This window comes from Orycteropus afer, unplaced genomic scaffold (genome assembly GCF_000298275.1).
Source record: "Orycteropus afer afer isolate SDZICR_OR568_19922 unplaced genomic scaffold, OryAfe1.0 scaffold00003, whole genome shotgun sequence".
In the NCBI taxonomy this organism is placed as follows: Eukaryota; Metazoa; Chordata; class Mammalia; order Tubulidentata; family Orycteropodidae; genus Orycteropus; species Orycteropus afer.
In genome coordinates, this window is record NW_006921590.1 from 17,635,658 (window position 1) to 17,657,915 (window position 22,258).

Sequence of the window (22,258 nt, forward strand, 5' to 3'; positions counted from 1 at the left end):
TCTTAGCCACTATGCTTCTTGGATTATTTGCTCAGCATACAAATTGAGTAAGTATAGTGAAAGGATACAACCTTGATGCACTCCCTTCTTAATTTTGAACCATGCAGATCCCCTTGTTCTGTTTGAATGACAGTCACCTGATTTATGTACAAGTTCCTCATGAGCACAATTAAGTGTTCTGGAGTTCCCACTCTTCTCAATATTAGACAATATTGTTATGATCCACACAATCGAATGCTTTTGCATAGTCAATAAAACATAAGTAACAGTCTTTATGGTATGCATTGCTTTCAGCTAAGATCCATCTGACATCAGCAGTGATATCCCTGGTTCCACATCCTCTTCTGAATTCAGCTTCCATTTCTGGAAGCTCTCTGTCAATGTGTTGCCACAACCGTTTTTGAATTATCTTCAGTAAGATTTTACTTGCATGTGATATTAATGATATTGTTCAATAATTTCCAAATTCTGTAGGACTTTCTTTCAAATGGGTACAGATATGGATCTCTGCCAGTCAGTTGGCCAGGTAGCTGTCTTCCAAATCTCTTGGCATAACCAAGTGAGTGCCTCCAGTGGGGCAACAGTTTGTTGAAACATCTCAGTGGGTATTCTGTCAATTTTTGGAGCCTTGTTCTTCACCAATCCTCCAGTGAAGCTTTGACTTCTTCCTTCAATATCATTGGCTCTTGATCATATGCCACCTCCTGAAACGGATGAACATCAACCAATTCTTTTTGGTACAGTGACTGTATTTTTTGCAACTTCTTTCGATGCTACTTGCATCGTTTAATATTTTGCCCATAGAATCTTTCAATATTGCAACTCAAGGCTTAAAATTTTTCTTCAGTTCTTTCAGCTTGAGAAATGCTGAGTGTGTTCTTCCCTTTTGGTTTCCTAACTCCAAGTCTTTGCACATTTCATTATAGTAGTTGGCTTTGTCTGCTTGAGCTGCTCTTTGGAATCTTCTCTTCAGCTCTTTTAGCTTGTCATTTCTTCCATTTTCTTTAGCTACTCTGTGCTCAAGGGCAAGTTTCAGAGTCTCTTCTGACATTCATTTTGGTCTTTTCTTCCTTTCTTGTCTTTTTCATAATCTCTTGTTCTCTTCATGGATGATGTTCTTGATGTCATCCCACAATTCCTCTGGTTTTCAGTCATTGGTGTTAAATACATCAAATCTATTCTTTAAATGGTCTCTAAATTTAGGAGGAATATTATCAAGGTCATATTTTGGCTCCTGTGCACTTCTTTAAGTTGTCTTCAACTTCAACTTGAACATGCATATTGGCAGTTGATGGTCTGTTCCACAGTCAGCTCCTGGCCTTGTTTTGGCTGAAGGTATTGAACTTCTCCATCACCTCTTGCCACAGATGTAGTCAATCTGATTCCTATGTATTCCTTCTGGTGAATTCCACATGTATAGTCATCACCTATGTTGTCGAAAAAAGTTATTTGCAATGAGTGAGTCGTTGATCTTGCAAAATTCCATCATTCGATCTGCAGCATTATTTCTATCTCTGAGGCCATATTTTCCAACTACCAATAACTCTTCATTGTTTCAGACTTTTCTATTTCAGTCACTAGTGATAATCAACACATCTTGATTGCATGTTTAGTCAATTTCAGACTGCAGAAGTTGGTAGAAATCTTCAATTTCCTCATCTTTGGCTTTGCTGATGGATAGGAAAACTTAAGAACCCATTACTGTCTAGGCAGATCCTATTCATAAGGACCCCTCCTTGGGTTTCTGAGGCAGTATCACTACGGAAGTAGATTGCCCAACGTTCCTTCCAAGGAGTGGATGGTGCATTTGAACCGTCAGCCTTCTGGTTAGCAGTCACATGCCTTAGACAGCATGTCACCAGAGCTCCCATAAGAAGACTTAATATTGTGAAAATGTTAATACTACCCAAAGCAATCTACAGATATAATACTATCCCAATCTAGATTCCATCATCATTCTTTAAAGAGATGAAAAAACGAATCATCAACTTTTATGGAAAGGCAGGAGATCCTGGATAAGCAAAGCACTACTAAAAAAGAAAAACAAACAAAGTTAGAGGTCTCACACTACTGGTCTCAAAACCGCAGCCACAGTAGTCAAAACAGCATAGTATTGGTACAACAAGAAACACACGAATAATGGAACAATGAATAATTCAGAACCCAGAAGTAAATCCATCAAATTCTGGGCAGCTGATCTGGTAGTGTGGTACCTAAGGCATTTGACTGCTAATCAGAAGGCTGGTGGTTCAAACCCACCAGCTACCCTTAGAAGGAAGACTGAGTAATCTACTTCTTTAGAGATGTTGTTGTTGTTGTTATGTGCCATCAAGTCAGGCCCAACTCATACTGGCTCCTCCTTGTGTTTCTGAGGCAGCATCACTACAGAAGTAGATTGCCCAATCTTCCTTCTGAGGAAGATTGAACTGGTGGTGGGTTTGAACTACCAGCCCTCTGGTTAGTGGTCAAGTGCCTTAGGCACTGTGCTACCAGAGCTCCTTCCTTAGAGATACTGCCTCAGAAACCCAAGGAGGGGTCGCTATGAGTCAGATCTGACTTGACAGCAGTGAGGGTTTTTTTTTTTTTTGTCTTTGGCAAAAGTCCAAAATCCATTCAATGGGGAAGAGATATTATCTTTGACAAATGATCCTGGCAAAACTGGATATCTATTTGCAGAAAGTAAGACAGAATCCATATCTCATATCATCTATAACAGCTAACTCCTAAAAGTATCAAACACCTACAAGTAAAATCTAAATATAAAAGTCATCAAAGGAAAAATAGGGGTAAATGTTCAGGCCCTAAAACATGGTATACATATAACATCAAACATACTAAAAATGCACAAACAGCAGGAGACAAACTGGACAATTGACACCACTTAACAATTAAACATTTATGCACATCAAAAGATTTCACCAAATGAGCAAAATAGAGAACCTACAGACTGGGGGGGAAAATGGCAATAAGTTTCAGATAAGGGACTAATCTCTAAAATTTATAGAAAATGTCAGTATCTCAAAAAGAAAAGGACAATCTTATTAAAAAATGGGCAGAAGATATGAACAGACACTTCACCAAAGAAGACATTCAGGCAGCCAACAAACACATAAGGAAATGATTGCGCTCATTAGCCATTAGAAAGATGCAAACAAAAAAAAAAAAAAAATGAGATATCATCTCACCCCAGAATTAAAATCAAAGTCCCCCTACTCCCCCCACCCACACAAAAACAAACAATACATCCTGGCAAGGGTGTGGAAAGACTGGAGCCCTCATACATTGCTATTTGGACTGTGATATGGTGCAAGTACTGTGGGAAATGGTGTGGTACTTCCTTCATAAGTTGGAAATAGTAATACCATATGATCCAGCAATACTAGGGGGATATATTTTAGAGAAATAAGAACCATGACAGAAATAGATACATGCACATCCATGTTCATTGCAACTTACTCACAATAGCAAAAAGAAGGTAAACAACCTAAGTGCCTATCAACCAATAAATGGATAAACAAATGATGGTACATACACACAATAGAATACTAAAAACCCTTTGCCATCTAGTCAATTCTGACTCATAACAACCCTGTATAGTTAGATTGAACTGCTCCATAAGGTTTTTAATGCTGTAATCTTTATAGAAGCAGAATGCCACATTTTTTTTCCTGAGGAGTGGCTGGTGCATTTGAACAGACAACATTTTGGAATACTACACAACATTAAAGAATCTGTGAAACACTTCATAACATGGATGAATCTAGAGGACATGATGCTGAGTGAAATTAGTCAATCACAAAAGGACAAATATTATATGAGACCACTCTTATAAAAAGTCAAGAAAAGTTTACTCACAGAAAGAATCATTCTTTGATGGCTAGCAAGGATGAGAGGCCAAGGGAGAGAAAATCACTAACTAGAAAATAGACATGTATTAACTTGAATGAAGGAGAAGGCAATACACAATACGGAGGAGGTCAGCACAAAATAAGCAAGCAAGAGGCAGTGGAAGGAGAACAAGAGTTAAAGACAGCTAAGGTAAATACTATTATACACACAATCCTGCAGTAATAGTAAGGAAAAAATTTACATACACACACAGTCTGAATATGTGTGGGAAGGTGAATGGGACTACACCCATGAATATATATAAGTTGACAGAGAATATTTCTATGGATATATTTATATATGCTGCAAATATAACTATGAATATAGTATAGCACACAGGGGGCAAAGTTATGAAAAAGTCTCAGCCATTACCAAGTATCTTGAGAGAATAAGTTGGTGACCCTGGGGGCTCAGAACCATACTCGTGGAGAACACTAAGGTCAATTGACGTAATATACTCCACAAAGACAATGTTCTATATGCTAACTTTGGTGAGTAGCGACTGGGGACTTAAAAGCTTGTGAGCAGCCATCTAATGTGCAACTAACTATTGGTTCCTTCACATCTGGAGTGAAAAAGAATGAAGAAAAGAGAACACACACAGAAACAATTAGTCTAAAGGAATAATGGACCACATAAATTCCACCCTCCATGACCCTGAGACAAGAAGAATCATATGGTACCTAGCTACCACAACTGAATGCTCTGTAAAGGATCACAATAGGAAGTCCCAGAAAGAGTGGAGAAAAAATGTGAACAAAACTCAAAATCATAGTAAAGACCAGGCTTAGTGGTCTGATAGAGGCTGATGGAACCCCCGAGTCTACAGAAACCCTTAAGCCTGGAACTGAACCCACCCAGAGTCTCAAGTTTTAGCCAAATAATAGACCTATAAGGTTAACACCAGCTAGGTATGCATTCATTAGAACAATCAACCATACAAGATCAAAGAGGGAGCATTTGTTGAGGGATAAAGCTCAGAAGGCAAGAAGGGATAGAAAGGAAGGACAAAGGGAAATGGTAAACATGGAGGAAGTGGGAAGAGTGCTATTAAACTGTGGTGATTGCAATCACTGTCAGAAAACAAAATGTGTTTGAATTTTTGAATGGAAAAACATATTTGCTCTGAATACTTTCACCCAAATCACAATAATAATAATAATGAAAGATTATCACCTTGGAAAGCTTATGGGGGTGGGGGAGAGTCAAGAAAAGGATTCCACAAAGAAAGAAACATTATTTGAAAGTTACCAGGGGTGGGAGGTGAAGGGAGAGTAAATCACTAACTAGAGGGTAGACAGATATTAACTTGAGTCAAGGGAAAGACAATACACAATAAGGGGAAGTCAGCACAAAATGATCAAGGCAGCAGGAGACACTGGGAGGAACACAAGCATTAAAGGGAACAAATACCAACACTATTACATACAGAGTCCTGCAATAATGGTACTAACAATAATTTACAAGTGGCTAGAAATATAGACACATAAACTGAATAGGTGTAGGAAGACAAATGGGATGACACCCATGAATTAATTAATACAGTTTTGACAGAGGATTTTTTTTATAGATATATTAATATGCACTTCAAATACATCCATGAATACAGTACAGCATCCAAGGAGCAAAGCTATGAAAACTTCTTAGCCATTACCAAATACTTTGAGGGAATAAGTCACTGGGAGTGGGGGCTCAGGGCCACAGTCTCAGGGGACATCAACAACAAAGAGCACAACATAATCCATGAAAACAATGTTCTACATCCTACTTTGGTGAGTCTTAAAAGCTTGTGAGCTGCCATCTAAGATGTAGCCATTGTTCTCTTCCCATCTGAAGCATAGATGAATAGAGAAAATCAAAGAAGCATGGAAGCATTCCATAGACTTGATGGTTCATATGAACTCAAGCCTCCACGACTATGAGACCAGAAGAACCAGAGCATTCCTGGTTACCACTGCCAACTGCTCTGAAAGAGATCACAATAGAAGGTCCTGGATAGAGGGGGAGAAAAATGTGGAAAAAAACTCAAAATGATAAAAAAGACCAGGCTCACTGGTCTGATAGAGGCTAGTGGAACCGTTAAGATTATGGCCCTTAGTCACCCTTCAAGCCTGGAACTGAACTCAGCCCCTTGGTTCAAGTTGCAGTAAACAATAAGCACAAAACAAACCCACTGCCATCAAGTCGATTCTGACTCATATCAATCCTTTAAGACAGTAGAACGGTCCCATAGGGATTCCAAGGTTGTAAATATTTATGGGAAGCTGACTGCCTCATCTTTCTCCAATGTGGAGTAGCTGGTGGGTTTGAAAAACTGACCTTTTGTTTAGCAGCTTAATGTTTTATCCACTACACCACTAGAGCTCCTCAGTAAACAATAGACAGTCCTATAAGGAGAAGAGTAACACTAGGGAATTATACACTCCTTACAACAATCAACCATACCAGGTCAAAAGGGCAGCATTTGTGCAGGGAAAAAGCTCAGAAGTCAGGAAGGGATAGGAAAGAAGGACAAAAGGAAATGGTAACCTCAGGGAGGAAGTGGGAAAAGAGCTGTTACATTGTGGGAATTGCAATCAATGGCACGAAACAAAATGTGTATGAGTTGTTGAATGGAAAACCAGTTTGCTCTGTAAACTTTCATCCAAATCACAATAAAAACTTAAAAACAGAAAGACAATAAAATAACACATAACAACAGAAAGTCAAATAACTCAAATCAAAATATGGGCAAAGGACTTGTACAGACACTTCTCCAACGAGATTCAAGCAGCCAGTTAACATATGAGAAGATGTTTATTGTCATTAGTCATTACCAAATCAAACCCGTTGTGACTCATAGCAATCTTATGGGACAAACTAGAACTGCCCCCTAGGGTTGCCAAGGCTATAATATTTATGGAAGCAAACTGTCACATCTTTCTCCCATGGAGTCATTGGGGGGTTCAAACTTCCAACCTTTCTGTTAGTAGCCAAGTGTTTAACCACTGTCCCATTAGGGCTCTTTGATTAGCCATTAGAGAGATACAAATCAGAGCTATAATGAGATACCACCCCACCTTTACTAGAATGGCAATGGCCAAAACAAAACAACAACAACAACAAAAACAGAAAACAACAAATCTTGGTATGGATGCAGGGAGATAGGAATTTTATCAGCTGTTGGTGGGAATGTAAAATGGTACAACCCCTGTGTAAAACTGTATGGTGATTCCTCAAAAAATAAGAAATAGAGCTAATGCCTAAGGCATTTGACTGCTGACCTGAAGGCTGGAGGTTCAAACCCACCAGCCACTCCTTGGAAGGAAGACTGGGCAATCTACTCCCATAGAGATACTGGCTAGGAATCCCAAAGATGCATTGCTGTTAGTCAGATTTGACTCGATGACAGTGAGTTGTGTTTTTTTCTTTCTTTCTTTTTTTTTTTTTTTTTAAGTTTGACATGATCCAGCAATCTCACTCCTCGGTATATATGTGAGGGGCCTAAAAGAGGGGACACGAACAGACGTGGTTTGTACTCCAATGTTCACGGTAGGACTATTCACAATACTAAAGAGATGATAACCACCCAAGGGTCCCTCAACTGATGAATGGATGAAGAAAATATGCTACATACATGAAGTCCTAATACATACTACGATATGAATGAACCTTGAAGACATTATGCTGAGTGAGCATAAGTCAATCACGAAACAACAAATGTTGTATATTCTTATTTATATTAAATGTCACCAGTGGTTACTAGAGGTTGCCAGTGGTGAGAGGGAGGAGGAAAGATCATTCCATGAGAAGTACTGAATGTTTATCTGTGCGGATGGGAAAATTGGCATCGATTAAGTGTAATTGTTACATAGTTTGACTTTTGTTATTCATATCAGTAAGCTGTACACTAGAAAATTTTATTAAAGGGAGGGTGGAATGATAAATAAAATAGCGGCAAAGAAAGAAAAAGTAAAACAAGAAAGACTGCAACTGTTAATAATAAAACCAAAACCAAACCCATTGCCGTCAAATTGATTCCAACTCATAGAGACCCTATAGGACAGAGTACAACTGCCTCATAGGATTTCCAAGGCTGTAAATCTTTATGGAAGCAGACCATCTCTTCTTTCTGTGGCAGAGATGCTGATGGATTCAAACCACTGATTTTTGGTTAGCAGCCAAGTGCTTCAAACACTGCACCATCAGAATTCTTTGCTCTTAATAATACTTATCTATACATAAAAACCCCATGGAATTAATTCTCTTGGTGCAAGGGTTGTGGTGGTGGTCTCATGGGCCTGTCCAGTCAATTGGCTTAACAGTATTTTAAGAGTTTCTACTCTTCTGTTGGTTCAGTGAGTAGTGCCTAGGCTCTTAAAAGCTTACAAGTGGCAATACAAGATAAAATAATTGGTCTTTAATCCCCTGAAGCAACAGAGGAAGAAGGAAACCCAGGAATTGGAGAAGGAAATGGCTGCAAGTCTAATTCTCCATAAACAACTACCTCCCTTGCCTTGAGACTAGAAGAAATGGATGTTACCTGGCTATCATTACTTAATATTTTGGTCATGGGCCCAATAGATAGGTCTTGATCAAATAAAGGAAAACTGAGGAATAGATCTTCAAATTCTTGTTGGAAGCTAGACTTACTGGACACATTTGAGACTAGTGGGGTCCCTGAATCTGTTGCCTAGAAATAACTTTTGAATCTTGAGCTGATCCTGTCCCATGAAGTCATCTTTAAACTAAATAATTTAGCTCAATAATATCTGCCTTGAGCTTTTCACTTGATGGAAGAATTACCTATATGAGATTGCAATGACAACAATAACAGTATAATGGTATAATAACATTTACCATTAACAGGTATATGTTAACAGTGGGGAAACAATAGGGGAAGATTGTGACAATATGAAGAATGTAATCATGGGCAATGAACCGTACTTGTGAAAATTGTTGAGGAGATGTATGTTTTGGTGTACGTAATTTTCATCAAAAAATAAATTTGAGACAAAATAATAACTGTGCCTGTGCTCTGGTGGTGTAGTGCCTAAGGTATGTGACTGCTAAACAAGAAGGCTGGCAGTTCAAACCCACCAGCCACTCCTCAGAAGGAAGTTTGGGCAATCTACTTCCGTAGTGATCCTGCCTCGGAAACCCAAGAAGGGGTTGTTATGGGTCGGATCGCCACAGCATTTTTTTTAATGCTTTCATTATTTCATTATTTACCTAATTTCAAAATTAAGTAAATAGTTCTTATTCATCTGTCCAGAAAATGGGATTCTTTGACATTACAGACTTGAATTTCTAATCAGTAAGGATATTAAAATATTTGCTACTGATTTCTTAATTAGTGGTTTTAGAATCTTCCCATATAAACCAGTGTATCATTTCCATGTTTCAAGAAAAGGAAAATGGGACAGTAGACACTTGTTCCTTCTCTTGATATAAAGGAATAAGTTCTCACCACCAATCAGCATGGTGCAGATGGAGAAGATCTTTTCTGCATCTGTATTAGCAGAGACGTTCCCAAACCCAACACTGGTGAGGCTGCTAAGGGTGAAGTACAGAGCGGCGATATAGGCACTTCGGATTGATGGGCCCCCCAAAGTATTGTTGCCGTAGTATGGTGATTCCAGTCGCTTTCCCAACTCATGGAGCCAACCTGCAATGGAAGATAGAATGAAAATGTAAGATCAAAATGTAAGATCCTGGTATTCGCACCTAAGGACAATGATAATCATTTAGGGATGTGATAATATGCTGGGGGGAAAGAGGGAGCAAAAAGCTAGTAATTAGATTCCATCGCTATATAAAAGCACAAATACTACTTCAAGTGAGCTGTTCTCTATAACACACAGATTAGGAAAATATGCATTTGAGAGTGCACCAGTGTCCAAAGTTAAGTGAATTATTCCAATGCAAGAAACTAACTGCAGAGATAGAAAAAAGAATTGCTACCCGCAGTGACAGCACCATACATTTCACTAGCAATTAAGTTCATTTGTCAAGTGGGATTTTAAGAGACAAAGAAGTCTAGCACATATTTTAAAATCCTGTGTGATGATAGTTAACAAACACCACAAGATTCTAGACTATAGACAGGTCAGATGGGTTTTATTTCCTTCTGTTAGTACCCTTCCCATCCTGTCCACTTGGGCTGATATCTAGTTGCCCTTCAAGTCTCAGTTTAAGTTATACTCAGGAAGCCTTTTCTGCAACACCATTCTACCACTTGAGGGTGGAAGGGGAGCCTGGCACAACTAAGAGATATCTATAATAGAATTGATGCCCCCAAACTAATTTATGGTATTGACGTATGGTGTTGTTGTGTGCCAACCAGTTGCGTATGACTCAAAGCAACTCTATCATGACCCTACAGGACACAGCAGAACTGCCCCATAGGATTTCCTAGACTATGATCTTTACAGGAGCAGATCACCTTTTTCCCTGGGATCCAATGGTTAGAACCACAGATTTCAGTTATCAGCTGAGCACTTATCCCCTGTGCCACCAGGACTTTTTATTGGTGTGTACATGTGCCAAAATTGATCAAATTGAATGCTTTCAATATACAGTTTATTATGTCAATTATACTATAATAAAGTTGTAAAAGAGCTATAGTAATAAATGTGAAAAAAAAAAAAAAATGTCAGTAACAGCAGTATATTGACAAGGAATTTCCAGAAGTTCAAGCTGGATTCAGAAGAGGATGTGGAACAAGGGATATCATTGCTGATGTCAGATGGATCTTGGCTGAAAGCACACAATACTGGAAACAAACAATGTTATCCATAAAGAATTATGGATATCATTGAGAAGAATGGGAATCCTAGAATACTTAATTGTGCTCATGAGGAACCTGTGCGTACACCAGGAGGCTATTGTTTGAACAAAACAAGGAGATACTGCATAGTTCAAAAAGGGAGTGCATCAGGATTGTATCTTTTCACCATACTTGTTCAATTTGGATACTGAGCAAATAATCTGAGAAGATGGACTATGTGAAGAAAAACGTGGCACTGGGATTGTAGGAAGACTTGTTAACAACCTGGGATTCACAGATGACACAACCTTGGTTGCTGAAGGTGAAGATGACTTGAATCACTGATGAAGGTGAAAGACTACCATCTGCAGTGTGGATTACACCTCAAAATAAAGAAAACAAAAAAACCCTCACAACTAGACAAATAGGCAGCATCACAATAAATGGAGAAAAGATAGAAGTTTTCAAAGATTTCATATTACTTTGCTCCACCATCAACACCAATGGAGGCAGCAGTCAAGAAATCAGACTTCATATTGCACTGGGCAAATCTGCTGCAAAAGACCACTTTAAAGTGTGGAAGAGCAAAGAGGTCTCTTTGGAGACTGAACTGAGCCTAACTCCAGCCAAGGTATTTTCAATTGCCTTTACTCCGGCAAAACAATTGTGAGGCTGACATAGGACTGGGTAGTGGTACATAGGGTTGCTATAAGTCGGAGATGACTTGATGACACCTAACAACAACAACAACAATAACAATAATTTGACAACCTAGAATGGAAATGCAACACAAAGATCCTTTAAAATCTTTTATTGAAAATATTTCCCTTTTAATATATATATATCGAGAGAGAGTAAAATTTATTCTCTTTTTCTTACTCTCTCTCTTTTTTACAAAATACTATGACAATGCAGCCTACTCCATAAGGTTCATAAGACTTTTATTAATAGATATTATTCATTGACCACTACATTCCCATGAACATTTATTGGGTGCCCAAGAAGAAATGAAAAAAACATTGCACTTTTTAAGTAGTAACAATACTGTCACTATCAATGAAAGTTATAGATTGTAGAACTGTGCTCGGTAATTAAAATGCAAATTTGAAACAACTGGGAATTCTTTGAGACCAAGGAGAAATGCTTAGTGGCAAGTGCTATGCTTTATTCATCCTGTGTCTCTATAGAGAAGCATTTCTCAACTATTAATGTTCATCAGAAACATCTGGAGGACTTGTTAAACACAAATCACTGGGCCATATCCCTTGTGATTGTTGTTGTTGTTGTTATGTGCCACCGCGTAGTCTCCGAGTCATAGCAGCCCCTCCTGGGGTTTCTGAGGCGGTAGCTCTGTGGGAGTAGATTGTACAACTTTCCTTCAGAGGAGTGGCTGGTGGGTTTGAACTGCCAGCCTTCTGGTTGGCAGTCAAGTGCCTTAAGCACTATGCCAACAGTGCTCCCATCATCCCTTATGATTGTGATACAGTAAGTTGAGAAGTTGGGAGAATGAGCTGAGAATTTGTCTTTTTCACAAATTCTCCAGTGATGCTTATGCTGCTGGTTGAGGGGATCACTCTTTGAGAAGCACTGCTCTAGAACAATGGTTCTCAGGCTGCCTGCATCAGGGAACATTTTTGAAACAAACAATAATTTATTTTATTTCTTCACTGTTGTAGAGAATACACACAACAAAACATAGACCAATTCAACAGTTTCTATTTGTACAATTCAGGGACATTGATTATATTCTTTGAGTAGTATTTCACACCTTCTTCTTCTGAATTGTTCCTTTTCCACTAACATAAACTAACTGCCCTCTCAGTTTTCTACCTAATATTTTGTGTTGATGTCAGCTTGATCCCAGATAGATAGATCTTAAGAAAGCATAGTGCTCTAGGCAGACATTCTTTACTAAGAAGACTTCAAGGGGTATTTTTGGTATAAGGCTTAAAGATTATCTTAGGATATTAGTTTTCATCTAGCCTCCATGCCTCTCCAGAAATACTGGTTTCCATAAGAATTTAAAATTCTGCTTTGCATTTCCCCCTTTTGATCAGAATTCTATAAAAATCATCTATCAAATTGCAGTAGTAGTAGCTGGGCACCATCCAGTTCTTGTGGTCTCAGGGCAGAGGAGGCAGTTGTTCATAGAGGCAATTAGCCACACATCCATTTCTTCCTCCTCTTCCTGTTTCTCTTTCTTCTGGTGCTCCAGGTGAATAGACACCAATTGCTGTGCCTAGGATGGCCTTTTGCTCTGTTATATACTTTTTGAAATGTAATATACTTTAACATTTCCTAACAGGAAGGGCAGAAAATCCAAGGCAGAAGTTAATAAAATTTGGGGAGCTATGCCCCAATTTATGAATCTGAAGAAAGACATGAATTCTTTTCCCACACAAATATACTTGTGGACACACATTTTCAGTAGTTCATGGGCTTCTGGAGTCCTTTCCTATATTACCAGTCCAAGGATTCAGATTAAAAAGCACTGCTCCAGAATTTTAAGTGAGAGAAAGGAGAAAGTGAGAAAATATGGTATGGTAAAACTGCTAATTTAACCCTTTATAAAAAAAGATTTAAAAATAAAGATAATTTACCCAAGTTTAATTAAAGAGACATCACAAACATAAATAAAATGTGCATTTAAAAAAAAAAAATATTGCTGATTGCAAGCTGTGGAATCACCTTACAAAAAGCTCTTTAGCCTTTGTTCTCAGTACTTTTGAGCCAGATGACATCTGAAGCTAATGAGCAGGGGCTTAGCAGGCCAAGAGAGATCACTGGTGGGCCTAATGTTGAGTAAGTCTCAGGGGTGTCATGGATTGAATTGTGTCTCCCAAAAATTTGGGTTAACTTGGCTGGACTATGATTCTCAGTTGTTTAGACATTATGTAAGGTGGCAGATATGTAATCAAGTGTAAGAAGACTAATATTAAGGATGGGTTGCAACACCCTTAGTCCCACCACAGTCCTGATCCTATGTAAGGAAAGCGTCCCTGGGGGTGTGGCCTGCAAAACTTTTTATCTTATAAGAGATAAAAGGAGAGAGAAGGGAGGAGAGAAGGGGGACCTATTACCGCCAAGAAAGAGGAACAAGGAGCAGAGCACATCTTCTGGACCTAGGTCCCTGTGCTGGAATCTTTCTAAGAACAAGAAACACATAGAGAGAAATTCTTCCCCTGGAACTGGCACTCTGAACTTGGACTACTAGCTTCCTAAACTGTAAGAGAATATGTTTCTATTTGTTAAAGCCATCCACTTGTGGTACTTCTGTTTTAGCAGCACTAGAAAACCAAAACATGAGGTATGATACAATCTATCATGGCAGTATGGGGAGGCCAATTAAAAACCTGAGGTCTAAGGCTCAGAGGAGCTTCCTGCTTGGTGACTGTTATGGCTTGAATTATGTCTCTAGAAAACTATGTGTTGTAAATGCTAAACTCTATGCCTGTGGTTATAATTCCATTTGGTTTTCTTTGTTCGTGAGAGAAAGATGGGAAAGTCTGCTTCATAAAGATACCAGTCTTTGAAACACTATGGGGCATTACTACTCTATCCTATAGGGTTGCTATAAGTAGGAGTTGGCTTGACAGTAATGGGTTTGACCTTGTCTTTTTTATGTTAATGAGTAAAGGGTTTGTCATTTCCTAATTTCTTTTGACATAAAGAAAACAAAAATCCTCACAACTGGACCAATGAGCAGCATCACAATAAATGGAGAGAAGATTGAGGTTGTCAAAGAATTCACGTTGCTTGGTTCTACAATCGATGCCAACGGAAGCAGCAGTCAGGACATTAGACGACGTGTAGCATTGGGGAAGTCAACTATGAAGGAACTGTTTCAAGTGCTGAGGAGCAAGGATATCTCCTTGAGGACTAAGGTGCGCCTGACACAAGCCATGATATTTCCAATCGCCTGGTATGCATGTGAGAGCTGGACAATGAATAAGGAAGACCGAAGAAGAGTTGATGCTTTTGAGTTGTGGTGCTGGCGGAGAATGCTGAAAGTACCATGGACTGTTAAAAGAACTAACAGATCTGTCCTGGAGGAAGTGCAGCCGGAATGCTCCTTGGAAGCAAGAATGGCCAGACTTCGTCTCACCTATTTTGGTCATGTTGTCAGAAGGGACCATTCCCTGGAGAAGGATGTCATGGTTGGTAGGGTGGAGGGTCGACGAAAGAGGGGGAGGCCTTTAACGAGATGGATTGATACGGTGGCTGCGATGATGGGCTCAAGTATAGCAGGGATTGTGGGGCTGGTGCGGGATCGGGCAGTGTTTCGTTCTGCTGTGCATGGGGTCGCTATGAGTTGGAAACGACTCAACAGCACTTAACAACAACAACAACAACAATTTCTTTTGATATATAAAAGAGATTAAACAACTGAGCAGAGGAAACAGTGGGTAAGATAGGTGCCAAAACACATGGAGATCTCCAAGGAATCAGGAAGCAGAAACTGAAGGGACAAGGGCATTTCTCTAGAGCCAATAGAGAGAAAGCTTTTTCCTAGAACAAGTGCTCTGAATCCAGACTTTTAGCCTACTAAACTGAGAAAATAATTTTCTGTTTGTTAAAACCATCCAATACTGATGTTATGAGAGCTCTTGTAGTATAGTGGATGAGGCACTTGACTGCTAACTGGAAGGTCAGTGGTTCAAACCCACCAGCTGCTTCATGGAAAGAAGATGAGCTGATCTACTTCTGTAAAAATTTACAGCCTTGGAAACCCAATGGGGGTTGCTATGAGTCAGAAATGACTTGATGGCAGTCAGTTTGTTTTTTTGATTAGTGCTGTTATAGCAGCACTTGATAATTAAGGCAAAATTTGGTACCAGAAGAGTAGGGTGCTGCTCTAACAGATACCTACAATATGAAGCAGTTTTGGAATTGGGTAATGGGTAGAGGCTAGAAGAGTTTTAAGGTGGCTAGTAACAAAAGCCTAGATTGTTTTGAAGAGACTATAGAAGTAGGTCCATCAAAGGAAATTCTGGTAAGGGGTCAGAAGGAAGTGAAGAGAGCCATAGAGAAAGTGTCTATTGTCTTAGAGAGTATGTATGGTGCCAGCAATAGAATGTATAAAGAAATGTGTACATTAAATGTGCTTTCAGTGAGACTTTAAGAGAAAATGATGAACATGTATTAGGACAATGGAGGAAAGGTGATGCTTTTTATGCAGTAGCAAAGAAATTGTTTCAATTACATTCAAGTGTTTAGTGAAAGGTAGAACTTAAAAGTGATGAATTTCGATATCTAGCTGATGGAACTTCTAAGCAAGATCTTGCTGGGGTCACATGGTTTCTTCTTGCCACTTAAAGTAAAATGGGAGAGGAAAGAGATGGACTTAAAAATGAACTGGGCAAAATGAAATCAGAATTTAAAGATTTGGAAAATTCTGTTATACAAACTAAGGACCTGTGTCCTAGAATTTTCACCAAGGACTTGGCTACACAATCTTTTGTTAAAGAAATCAAGCTTCTGCCTGATGGATCTACCCAATTACCACAGCAGAAAACCCATCAGCTTAGATTGAAAGGATCAGAGACAGAAAGAAAGGAAAGAAAACTGTCTGCCTCTTGAAATTCTACAGGCAGGAAACAGGCCAAAGGAGCTACATGTTGTTCTCTAAGAAAAGAAAAGGACCATCCCTGGAGCAGCTCCGAGATTAGCAGAACTGTTGGAAGGAACATAGGAAGCAGGACCTCCTTGGTTTCAATACATGGGGCCAAGTTCTCCTGGATCTCAAAGGGTGTGGCAAGTCTCCTAGGCTGCAAAGAGTCGAATCATTGCCAACTAGGCTCCAGCGTGTGGGGCTGCTATTAAGGTGTGCCAGGGGCATAGGGCTGCCACCATAAGCTGAAGAAGTGGGGTGCCATGGCCAAAGGTCCGAAGAATGGTGCCTGCCACTATTGGGGGGTGTGATCACCACTCAGATGAATTAGGAGAGTGAATCCGCCTAAATCTAAGGGAGAAGAGATGCCATTCCAAAGGACCTGGAAAGCAGAGACGAGGCCCAGGGCCCAGAAGCTTCCAAACTTGAATCCAGAGGGCACGATTAACACCCACAGTCTGGAGGGCAGGCATTGCCCAGATGGTCTCAGAGAAGAGAGGATTATTTTGAAGGCTTAAAAACAGATCTCATTTGTTCTCATGGGCTTTTGAATTGTTTGTAGCCTATTATCCCTTCTTTCCCTCCAGTTTCTCCCATTTTTAATGGAAAAGTCTACCTTGTGCCTGTTTCATGGTTTCACCTTAGAAATGGATAACTTGTATTCTACATTTCACAGGTTCACAGATGAAGAGGAATTTTTTCCCTAGATAGAATACAGCTAAAGCCTTACCTATATTTGGAATTCTACAGGCAGGTAACAGGCCAAAGGAGCTACATGTTGAAATCATGAGATTTTGAACTTGGAGTTGATTTAAGACTTTTGGGATGATGTGATAGGGTGAATGTGTTTTGCATATAGCAAAGATGAATTTTGGGGCCAAAGTGTGATTTGTTATGGATTGAGTTATGTCCCCTCAAAATATGTGTTGTAACTCCTAACCTCTATACCTGTGGTTATAATCCCATTTGGGAATGGGTTGTTTTTGTTATGTTAATGAAGCAGGATTAGTATAGGATGTGTATTGAGTTAATCTCTTTTGAGATATAAAAGAGATTATACAAGTGAGCAGAGGACACATGGGGTAGAATAGATGCCAAGACACATGGAGATCTCCAAGGAACGAAGAAGCAGAAGCTGAAGAAATGAAGACCTTCCTCCAGAGCCAATAGAGAGAGAAAGCCTTTCCCTAGAGCTGGTGCTCCGAATTCAGACTTCCAGCCTCCTAAACTGTGAGAAAATAAATTTCTGTTTGTTAAAGCCAGTCACTTTCGGTATTTCAGTTACAACACAACTAGTTAACTAAGACAGTGACCATGCACAGGGGAAGATAGCGTATCCCTCCTTGGAACATGGAACCCTCCCATACTTCACTTTATAGGTCACTTTGTATCCTTTTTGGTTATAATAAATTTGTAGCTGTAAGAATGTTATATTCTCTGTGAATTCTGTGAGTCATTCCAGTGATTTAACCCACAACAATAGTGAGAGCCAACAGAGATTGGCATCATCCTATTTGGAAGTGTGAAAGAAGGTGTCATAACTTGGGAACTCTGACCTAGACCCAGGTAACTAGGGTTAAAAGAAATTCTGCACGGATAGCTGTTCTGAAAGAAGGCATCCTTCTAATTTGTGAGTACTGACCCGGTTCTGGGCAGCTAGGGTCAGAAGAGAATGCCACTTGGGTGGCTGTTGATCCAAATGGAGAAGTAGGAAGGTTAGGACTAGATCTACACCTACGTTTTTTATTTTGATCCATGCTAATGCTTATCACGCAGATAGCAACACAGAGAGTCTTTGGCCACTTTGTCCCTTGCTTAGTACACTGGTACATTTCTATGCACTGTAGGAAGAGAATAAAGACTTAGAAATAAAACCAGGAAGCGGAGAGGACATCTCAATTTATAGTCATACTCTGGATTGAGACTTTTGCAGAGTAGTGCTCTGATAGATATTTGAAGAATTCTCAAGTATAGACAACAATCAGATGAATGGCTACTGGTCTGCTTCTTTTTTAGGCATCTTCAAAGTTGTACTCTGAATGATGATGTCACCGCTGCTTGACAAAGGAGTGATTAGCAGGGCTTGTCCCTTTGTCCCATATTGGTCATTCCTGATAATTATAAGGAAGTCTGAGCAGCTGAAAAATGTCACTTTGGCCAGAGAGCAAATATTGCATGACCTAATTTTTGTTTGAGATGCTGCATAGAAGGAAAATAAATAAATAAATAAATAAAGCCGCTGCTTCCTCTTGGCTGAATCAGCTATACAGTTATTCCACAAATGAACAACTGGGCCCATCTGTTGATTTTGAATTGAATTAAAATATTAATTTACATATGGAGCTCAAAGTTTTCTCATTAGTAATAATAATTTTAAGAAGTGAATAAATCCAGCCAATACATTTACTCTTTAATCTGAGCAAAATCAGAACATGGAAGTATTCTCTAAACCAAATCAGTTTTCATATAATTTGTCTTCTTGAATAAAATAGGATAAAGGTTTGCGTTACAACATATGGTCATATTTTCATTCAATGTTTGATCATTTACATATGTGTGAGGTGGTGTGTTTCAGAAGTGGTTTAGGGAGCAAACAGAGATGAACAACAGACCTACTTTTGTAGATACCTCTTTTCTGTCTAGCAAACTGTTCTATTTTAAGAAACCTGTTGTTTTTTAAACAAGATTGCTACAAACTGTTACAGCTGACAGAACAGAAGCAATAATAAAGATGGAAAAAACCTGTAACACATAAAGGAGGCAACGCCCACAAATCCGGGGACTGGCTAAGTGGGTTAAATAAAACTTTTTTCACAGAACAGCTCGTCCAGTCTGAAATGAGAGCACATGTTCTACTGTAACAAAATAACACGTCACTCTACTGTAACAGAAGAAGCAATTTAACCAATTTAGGATCCAATCTTTTTTTTTTTTTATGCCAGAGAAACTAACATCTCTAAAGGAAGGGATGTCCTAGAACAGTCTATCTGCTTCTGCTAATTTTCTTTTTCTGAAGAACATTTTGAAGGAAAAACAATACACAGTATAAGGTAGAATCTAATTATATTGAATACACTGCCATGTAATTAAAAAAATTAATAAAATGGGTTAGATAAATAGTATCGCCACTGTGCAAACAGTGTAAACTGAAAAAACTCAACTGCCCTCAAATTGGATCCAACTTACAGTGATCCCTCCTTGAGTTTCTCAGGCGGTATCTCTATGGAAGAAGATTGCCCAATCATCCTTCTGAGGAGTGACTGGTGGGTTTAAACAGCCAGTCTTCTAGTTAGCAGTCAAATGCCTTAGGCACTACGCCACCAGAACTCCCGTAAACAGTGTAGATTTGTGAAATATAGGCAATAGATTTCAAAGATAGAATATTAATGATCGTAATTGGAAAAGTTTATAATTCAGTATGACAATTCAGTTTAAGTATTTTTCTTCTTTTCTTTTGTTTTATTGTGCTTTGGGTGAGAATTTACAGAGCAGAATTTGTTTTACATTCAACAGTTCGTGTACATTTGGTTTCACTCCCCAATTACCATCTCCAACCCTAACCCACTCTCCTCCTCTCCCTTCCCAGTGACCACCCCCATTCCTGTGCCCTTCTTAGTTATGCACTCCTGTCTGTCCAGCTTTTCTTCCAGGTGAATGCTGCCCCTCTGGTGTCCCATGGTGGATTGCTCCAGGGGTGCATCTCCGATAAAGTGGGTTCATCGTCCTGGGTTGGGTGCTCTGCATGTAAGTCCTTCTACTACTGGGCTGAGCACCAGCCCTTGGGAGTGAGTTTTATCCCAGGCCCAAAGTGTATCCCAGGGCCGTAGTCTTGGGACCCCACCAGACTCCATCCGACCAGTAATTCTGGTCATTATTGTGTTTGAATTTTGTTCCATGTTTTTCCTCCCACTCTATCCAGGATCTCTAGTTTTGATCCCTTCCCGAGTGGTTGGCATTGGTAGCTTTGCACCACCTAGTTCTTCTGGTTTCAAGGTCCATCATATCCTAGGGTTGATTGTTTCCAAATGCACTTGGTTTTCTTCACTCTTCTTTGGTTCAGATGGGAGGAGACCATCAGCTCAATGCAAGTATTTTTCATTGAATATTTACCATGAGCACAGTATTTTGCTTAATTATATAATTTTAATTCCAGCTAGGAGTTTCTTATTATTTCACTCTTTAGGTTTCCTGAAATAATGTTTAATATACATTCACAGTCTGTACAGATATAGCTTGTTTTATACAACAGATGTGTTCCTGAAAAGTTGGTTTATATCAGCATTTGGTAAATTAGAAGATATTTAAGGTGCACTATAACTTTTAGGAGCATGTTATTTTTTGAAAACTCAATATGAATCTCTTGGGTCATATGAAATACTTTAGTAATATGAAAAACCACCCAGTAAAAGAGAATTTTGCTAAATTAGATTCAGATGTGTTTTGTTGTTCATGAGGATGCTGTGTGTATGTATAGAGGAAGAATTTGCATGTGCACAATACACTATAATTTAAAATGGTGTTCTCTTTTATTTGACATGAATAAAGCATGTTGTAATATGATTTAGCTAGAAGCAAGAATGGAGCCATATTTTATGGTTGGTTCTTAGTTAAAATTTACTGAGTGCCTCTTGTGGTCCATACCCCTAGTTAGACTTTTGAATCTTTCATCTCATTGATGTGCACTAGCTCTATGAAGCAGATACAGTTATTACCCACATTTTCTTTATTTCATTTACCATCACAACAACTTAGGAATCATTATTATTGTTTTAAAGATGAGCAAACTAGGGCTCAGGGACATCAGATAACTTGTTGAAAGTGAGAGTGTAAAGGTCTTAACCCAGGTCTATGAGCTGTCAGAGTCAGAGTTCTTGGCCACTATGCCTACTTCATATGCTATACATATAGATTCAAGAGTCCTAGTATTAGAGTACAACTGAAAACATTTACAAGTAACATGCCCCTTTTTTTTTTTTTTGGCACTGGCACACATACATGGTGGGGAGGAAAGCAGTCATAGTTTAGACCCTGAAACAAGGCTCTAGGTACAAGTACTGTAGCTTAGGGGATGATCTCTGCAATTATCTTTAGGAGCCTAGGGGGAATGGACACAGAGAAAAGAAGGCAGCTGCTACGGATTGAACTGTGCCCCCCCAAATTATGTGTCAGACTGTTAGATATGTAGAGACAAGTATTGATTTGAGTGAAGAGAAGGACAGTGTACCAAATGTGAGTGATCAACACAGTGGCATTGAGGAAGAGGAAGATATAGAGAGGGGCATGGGAGGTACAGACAACAAAGATGAACCCTTTTGCACATACAGTACTGTGTTGTCAGTGAAGGCAAACATGGATATATGGGTGGATAGATGGGCCACAGGCTGAACTATTAGGTATGTCTATGCAGGGGATACTGTGCCCAAGATCATGTACAGAGTTGGCAGACAATATTTCTACAAGTGTATGTTCTGAAAGAATTCCCAGGTATATAGTAGCTGACAAATGTACTCATTTCTTGGCACACCAGCTATCCAGAGGGAGTGAGTAGTTTGACCTGTGGGCTCAGGACCATAGTCACAGGGGGCATCAAGCTCAATGGGCATAGCACACTACACAAACATTGTTCCACATCCTACTTTGGCAAATAGCTACTGAGAGCAAAAAAGAATGAAGAAAACAAAAGACACGTGGAAAGAATTAGTGCAAGGGCCTGGTATACCATGCAATCCTCAGCCTATATGACTATGAGACCAGAAGAACTAGATGGTGCCCAGCTGCCACTCAGAGGGGGACCTATGTAGGAGATCCTAGATAGAGTGGGAGAACAATGACCAGATTTGTTGGTCTGATAGAGCCTAGTGGAACCACTGAGACTATGGGCCTTATTGCCCTTCAGGTCTGAAATTGAACCCAGTTCTGTGGCTTCCAGCCAAACAAAAGACAGGCATATGAGCTGAACATTTACATTAGGTAGATACACTCCTTGGAGAGATCAATCATGGGAGAATAGA

At 39.3% G+C, this 22,258-nt stretch overlaps 1 protein-coding gene across 1 annotated transcript in view; it reads right to left on the bottom strand.

Annotated features, from left to right (window-relative positions):
* The window catches only part of KCNH8 (potassium voltage-gated channel subfamily H member 8), a 653,292-nt gene that overhangs the window by 167,976 nt on the left and 463,058 nt on the right, over positions 1–22,258 (bottom strand). Inside the window, exon 8 of the mRNA XM_007936572.2 lies at positions 9,338–9,535. Coding sequence (XP_007934763.1) covers positions 9,338–9,535 — 198 coding nt within the window. The remainder of the gene's footprint in view (positions 1–9,337; positions 9,536–22,258) is intronic.